This window comes from Triticum urartu, unplaced genomic scaffold (genome assembly GCF_003073215.2).
Source record: "Triticum urartu cultivar G1812 unplaced genomic scaffold, Tu2.1 TuUngrouped_contig_6758, whole genome shotgun sequence".
Lineage (NCBI taxonomy): Eukaryota > Viridiplantae > Streptophyta > Magnoliopsida > Poales > Poaceae > Triticum > Triticum urartu.
This window is the reverse complement of record NW_024117545.1, coordinates 1-6,969: the sequence shown is the minus strand read 5'-3', so window position 1 is coordinate 6,969 and position 6,969 is coordinate 1. Positions and strand designations below refer to the sequence as shown.

Genomic DNA, 6,969 nt, shown 5'->3' with positions numbered 1-6,969 from the left:
TTCATGAGGAAACAATAAGGGATTTAGAACACTTCACCCTCTTATGGGACTTGCTATTTTTTTCAAACGTGCAGTCTTTGACTTACGTCCGGATGTTGTAAGCTGAATTAATGAACTAAGCTCGGATTCATCTAGACCCACGTCCGAAACCGCTCCTACTAAATGAGAGAGTAGCTGACCATTTGATGTGGCATGCAGCTCCTCCTCATCATATGAGAGGCATAAGACTTGCTAGAAACACGTGGAGTAACTTTTAATCGGTCATATTCCAAATGTTTCAAAGCATTAGTCAAAATAGAAATATTCTTCTCATTCTTTCCAAGACTAATACCCACATTGTTTAACTTAGAAACGATGGCAGTATTGGAAAGGGAAGCGTTAATTGATGACTACTTGTACATCTTATAGCATACCCATTGGACATTAGATTAGATTGATCCAAAAATATGACAAGCATTGATTCATGACTAGTTGGAGGAGAGGAACACGGTGTGATGGCTTTTCTTGTGATGCTAATGCGGCTACATCACATTTCTAATCATGTGTGCATACAACAGTTTTTGTGCGTTGCGGCATCGACATCAAGTGTGATGATAAAACTACTATCAGAAGGAAGAACTGGTAAGATCACTGTCATGCCCATGACGGCAAGAACCACTATGAGACGCAACAAGTATTAATAACGTTGGATAAGAGTTGTAGCAGCCGCCCCAGGTCACAACGTCCTGCGCTGGCTAATGGTCTAGACAAGTCGATGGAATCCAGTTGCATCACTTGCGTGGAATCTTTGTGTGTGCGATGTAGAAACAAGCGACATGTGCCCAGCTGATCACAGTCCAACAGATGATACAGCTGATAAGATCTGGTCGCGCCTCAGTTTTGATTGATATGACACAACAACAAGATCTGATCCCGGCCAAGCTGTTAAGTCCAGTAACGACAGATTCATGCTACTAACCGCGCGATACATCCATCGCAACCTTAGCAGTTTAGTTTACTAAGCCCATATACTGTAGTGAGACAAGGCAAGCACAATGGTGGAACATCGCATTTTCTACTGAATGAACCCAAGTGGACGATGGATTCATCTTGTCAACAACCATGCAGTTTTCCAGGCTAAGTGTCGAGGTAGTTTGCAGCCATCATCAGCTCCAGCGTTATTTCTGGCTCGATCGGGAACTCCGCCGTCTCCTTCCCACTACAAACAAAACAATGGAGTCGTCAAACAAACGCAACGGATGAGATATGCAAACACACCACTTAATACACGGCTTATCAGTACACTGCTTCTGTTTCTTTATGCAAGGAACTACCCAAAGTCAAGGTGGAATCCGCAATATATGTGAAAAACACACCAAATTCTCCTCTAATCACGGGGAAATCTCTTCACCTCTACACACCAAATGCCAATATGGAGTTTTCATCAAAATCTCATTTGAACAGAGAACCAAGTGCAAGGGGCGGGCATTCTACTCCAACTGAGGAAAAAAGTGCTAGGCCTTAATTGTCTGTTTTGCCAGGCTAAATTGCGTCGCCTAAGCACACGGCTAGCATTCTTAAGCACTAGGCATCCTATTGCCGCCTAGTGCCTAAGCACGCCTTTTTTTCACTAAACTCAAGTAACAACTGCTAGCTTGGGAAACACGAGTAAGTGCTGGATATTTTTGAGGAATGTCGTTTTTCCCAGCACAGAACCTACTCTACCGAAAACTCTATGGCACAACCTGCCCCCAGGCCCTGGTAGACTATCCAGTTTTCGGCAGAATTCTTCAGAACAATACAGCTTGTGAACGATAGTCAGCATACAATTCTAGGCAACCTCTGTAGTAAAAATAAAATAAAACTTAAGTGCCTCATAATCAGACGAAAAACTCAAGACAACTGAATTTACCCTGACAAATTATGGATTAAAAGTTAAGAGCACCTATCAAGACCTAAGGAAGAAAACATTTAAGGTTACATTGCACATTTATTGAGTTATATCATTTCATGAACACCTCGGTTAAGAAAATTGTCAAGGTTTGGTACAGCTACAATAGAGTAGATAGGTGGTAGGAACCATATGGTATTTGTAGCTTGATGCAAAAGCTGCATGTGTTGTTGGCGTGTCATTATTGTTGTACCAGTGTATAAGAGGTGACTTCACACAAATGAGACGGAGCATGTGACCTTGTTCCAGAACAAAAAATGATTTTTACTCAAATGGGCATGTGAATGGAGAAGTTGTTCACAAAAGCAGTAAGCATAGGAAACATCATCTTACACACAGTTAAATTCTTGCTTTGCCCCCACAAGTGACAAAATAATCCAAGAAGTCATAATTTAGCTTGCAGTAAAAATAACACCAGAAATCCTGAGATGTATGCATGACCAGTACCCACTAATAAAACAGGAAAGATAAATAATAGCATGAGGAGTGCAACAGAAAAGAAAGTATATGGACATCTCATGTGCATGATATATAGTATGGTCCAAGGTAAATGCCTGGATTGTAAATATTCTGATATCTGTTATTTTGAAGTTGTGTGATGTATTCCACTCCCTCACGCGAGGATTATGCTTCACCAACCTGCTAGTGCTTATTATCGGGCAAGGACAGCAAAACACCTAGTGTGCCATTTGTAAGCACGAAATATTTGACTGGGATGATGGAGTATAAACTTCACATGCTTCATAAGTTTAACCACTGAACAAGTTTGATGAACCATAAATAAAAGTTAAGAGAGGGAATACATGGGAACCATTCAATTGGTTCTGCTCCTAAATATTCTGTAAACGAATCATATAGAGATTTTTTCTCAGAATTCTGAAAAGAAGTCATAGAAAGCTATTATTCCCTCTTTATGTCCGGACTGGCCTGTCTGGAGATAAAAAGCCCTCCAACGGTATCCCCTACTTCTGTCCGGACGTCCAAAATACCCCATTCTGGCCCCAGATCGAGAGGCGAAGTAGGGGAGTCCGGACATGTCCGCAGACACCGCCAACTCAGCATAGGACCACTCCGACCCCACAACAAACCCACTTCTCTCTCCTCTCTCCATTGGACAAAGTGGCGGACAATTGAGGGATACCGTTGGATTACCCGACAAATGGGGCATCGTGTTTGCCGTTAGAGATACCCTAAGCATTTAATTTGGTTCGTTTACAGTAACGAATGAGCAAACAATAAGTACCCTTAAAGACACAGATATGCTTTCTAGGTCATCACACTTAGGGGTGTTTGTTTCCAGGGACTTTTTTGTGTAGGGACTAGAAAAAGTCCCTCTTAGAGACTTTTTTACCAAACGGGAGGGACTTTTTAGAGACTAAACTAGGCATTTGGGACTAAATGAAGAAGACTCTCAAGGAGAGTCTTTTTTGGGACTTTTTGGGACTTTTCCAACGATGCCCCTCCATGCATTCAATGGCCCGCCACCCCATGGTGTTGTTTGATTGTTATTTTTCTATATACTAGGGGCAACATGGTCATTTAATAACCTCTAGGAAGGGACTAGGGACTTTTTAGTCTCTGGAAACAAACAGGGAGAGACTTTTTAGGGACTAGAGACTTTTTAGTTGGGACTAGAAAAAGTCCTAGGACTTATGAACCAAACAGGGCCTTATTCTGGAGTTCTGGACATTTACACGAAACATTTTAACAAAAGAAACCTGCAACATACATGAATGGGAGCCAGGCAGGCTGTATGATTGTTGGCAAGATTTTGTAAGAGCACTCTGTGATGGATCTTAGTTCAAGCAATCGATAAATAAACAAATAAAACAGGACGATGGTTGGCAGGGCAAAACAAGTGCAAGCCACAGGCACCTAAATCTGATTGTTTCACGGCCTTGCTTGCACGGACAGAGTTATCTAATTGGGGTGAGCAGTTAAGCAAATTTATCCCCACAAACAAAAATTAAGCTTATTTGATTGATAATCTGGACGTACAGAGGGGGGAAGGCGAGTCTGAAGTAAGGGATTTACCTGGCGTAGTGGAGCGACCAGTAGAAGTACTGGCAGATCTTCTCTAGGATCGCGGTGCTGATCTCAGGGAACCTCACCTCGCCTTCGCGCGTCTCCGCGAAGCCACCTTAACGCTCATCGATTTCAATTCGATTAGTCAGTAATACCGATCGATTGATCGATTGATGGACGGATGGACCAGAGGGTAGGAAGGATACCAGGTGAGGTGAGCATGTTCCGGAGGGTGTTGGAGACCATGGCTGCCTTCTTGTCGATGACGAACTCGAAACCCTCGGCGCTGATCAGCTTCACCACTCCAACCATGTCGCCGTCCTCCTCGTGCTCCTCCTTGTGCTGCGCCGACGCCGCGGCCTCGCCTCCTTTCCCCACCATCACGGCCTGAATCCCTTCCCTCGCTAAAGCTTTGGATGAGAGGCGACGACACCACGAAGGAGAGAGAGAGGAAGAACAACAACAACCCGATGAAAGTAAAACCGTGGGCTTCAACCTTGTAGTGTATGGGTTGGGCCTCCATCACAACCAGAACGACACGTCACAGCCTGGGATAAATGTGCTTACAGGCCGTGGTGTGCCAGCCCGCATGTCGTTCCCCAGGCCCAGGCACGACTGCTGTAGTAGTAAAGGGGCGGCTCCTGTGGGGCGCGAGGTCCCCCAGTTTTTTTCTGTTTTCTTTTCCTTTTTCGCTTTTTAAATTTCTTCTTCATCTCCTTTTTTATCCTTTGTTTTTCTTTTTTCTTTTTTTCTGAGTTTTTGAAAAAATGAACATTTTTTGTTCACCGAATTCAAAAATGTTCATCTAATTCAAATTTTGTTCATAAAATGCAAAAAATGTTCATCCAGTTTTCCAAAAGTTCATCCGGTTTTCAAAAAAGTGTTCTTGATTAGTGAATTTGTTCATGAACTTCAAAAAAATGTTCATCCAGTTTTCCAAAAGTTCATCCGGTTTTCAAAAAAGTGTTCTTGATTTGTGAATTTGTTCATGAAGTTAAAAAAGTGTTCATCGTATTAAAATTTGTTCACCGTAATTTTTTTAAATGTTCATCAATTTCAAAAAAATCATCCGATTTTTTCGGAAAATGTTCTTGAATTGAGAATTTGTTCATCGAGTTCAAAAAATGTTGATCATATTCAAAATTTGTTCACCGTAATTTTTTAAAATGTTCATCAAATTAAAAAAATGTCACCCATTTTTTGAAAATTCATCCGATTTTTTGGGAAAATGTTCTTGAATTGAGAATTTGTTCATCAATTCAAAAAATGTTCATCAATATCCAAATTCACGAACATATTTTAAAACCATCAACATTGTTTTCAAACTCGTGAACATTATTCGAATTCAGAGACATTTTTTGGTTCCATGAACTTTTATGAAATTTGCATTTTAAATATTTTGGAAAGTTTTTGAAACCCGGCGGGGCTTCGACTGGGCCGGGCCATGAAGACAGAAAACCGAAATCGAACACGCACTGAGGCTAAACATATGTATATGCGGTTGTGGGGAGTCGAACACATGACGCACCGCCATACCTGACGATTTCCTACCAGCTGAGCTAGTAGGTGTGGTTGATTAAAGAGTAGCATCAGACCTAAAGAACCAGACATGCTGCGCAGGAATTTCGAAGGCATTTTTTTTTCAAGAAATGGAATGTTTTGTGAAACGCAAACACTTTCTAAATTTTTGAACAAAATTTAAAAAACAAGAACATTTTTTGAAACTATTTAACAGTTTTTTTGAAACGAGAACATTTTTTCAAATTTCAAAACAAAAATTTGAAACGTGAAGATATTTTGAAATTCCTGGACAAAATTTACAGAGATTTTACAAAATTTGTGAACATTTTTTTAAATGGGAACATTTTTTGAAACTCCCAAAAAATGAAAACAAGAACATTTTTTTAAAATGGGAACATTTATCAAAAATAGTAGAAAAGTTGAACAAAAGCATTCCAAACAATTTTTGTAAAACAATAAAATTTTCTCAAATGCCCAAACAATTTTTGAAAAATGTGTACTTTTTTGATTTTATTAACGATTTTTTAAAACACGAATATTTTTCGGAATTTTGAACTTTTGGACACGAACAAATTTTGAACTTTCCGAACAACTTTCAAAAGAAACGAAAAAAATAAAAAAAACAGACAGAAAACAGGGAAAAGGAAAAGAAAGAAGAAAAAGAAATATAAAAACGGAAAAAAGAAAGACGAAAAAAACCATAGAAGAAACAGAAAAAGCGGTCAAAAAGGAAAAAAAACGGTTCAGGTAACCTTCTAGAAGGTTCCCAAAACCGGCTAGCTACGCTCGTATAAGGGCCGGCCCACTGCCAGCGATGCGGGGTATGCCTGTGAGTTCTGTCGACAATGATGCAATGAGCGGCGCATAGGATTTTTCCCTGTTTCTCGCTTTAAGCGAGCCAGGTGTAGCTCTCGCGTCGGGGAAGCCCCGGATGGGCCGGCCCAGCCGCGCGGGACGCCAGCCACCTGGAGTTTTTTATTTTCTGTTTTACGTTCTTATTTTTTGCTTTATTTTCACAGTTTTCTTTATATTTTTAACATATTCTTCACACACACACACACACACACACACACACATATTATGAATAAACTCTTCAAAACACAGTTGAAAAATGTTGAACAAGTATCTAAAAAATGTTGAATAAGTATTAAAAAAATATTGAACAAGAATTTGAAAAATGATGAGCTGATATTTGAAAATTGTTGAATGAGTAATAAAAATATTGAACAAGTGTTTGAAAAATGTCGAATAATTATTAAAAAATGTTGAATGAGTGTATGAAAAATGTTGAATGAGTATATAAAAATGTTGAATAAGTATTTAAAACCCTGTTCAAGAATTCACCCGATTAACCAGTTAACTTGCCGATTAATCCCTACTCATAGGGTCACCGAGTAGCCGATAAACTGATAAATCGTCCGATTAATTGATTAAATGGCCGATTAACTTGCCGATTAGCCTATTAATCCCCTACTCGCTAGCCAACCGAGCAG

General features: G+C 39.9%; 1 protein-coding gene across 1 annotated transcript; it reads right to left on the bottom strand.

Moving 5' to 3' along the window:
• Positions 1–847: 847 nt before the first annotated feature.
• On the bottom strand, positions 848–4,436 carry LOC125531052 (elongin-C-like). The gene is made up of 3 exons (XM_048695463.1): positions 4,162–4,436; positions 3,965–4,070; positions 848–1,198 (listed from the first exon to the last, which is right to left on the bottom strand). Exons 1-3 carry the CDS (start codon positions 4,334–4,336, stop codon positions 1,117–1,119), a joined length of 363 nt encoding a protein of 120 aa, XP_048551420.1. The 5' UTR covers positions 4,337–4,436; the 3' UTR covers positions 848–1,116.
• Positions 4,437–6,969: the final 2,533 nt, after the last annotated feature.

What these genes read in the sequence shown, in the direction of transcription:
- LOC125531052 (XM_048695463.1), bottom strand. Translation starts at nt 4,336, where the DNA reads ATGGTGGGGAAAGGAGGCGAGGCCGCGGCGTCGGCGCAGCACAAGGAG. An exon ending in GAACATGCTCACCTCACCTG is followed by an intron (nt 4,071 to 4,161) that starts GTATCCTTCCTA and finishes ATGAGCGTTAAG; the next exon opens with GTGGCTTCGCGGAGACGCGC. An exon ending in TGGTCGCTCCACTACGCCAG is followed by an intron (nt 1,199 to 3,964) that starts GTAAATCCCTTA and finishes TTTTGTTTGTAG; the next exon opens with TGGGAAGGAGACGGCGGAGT.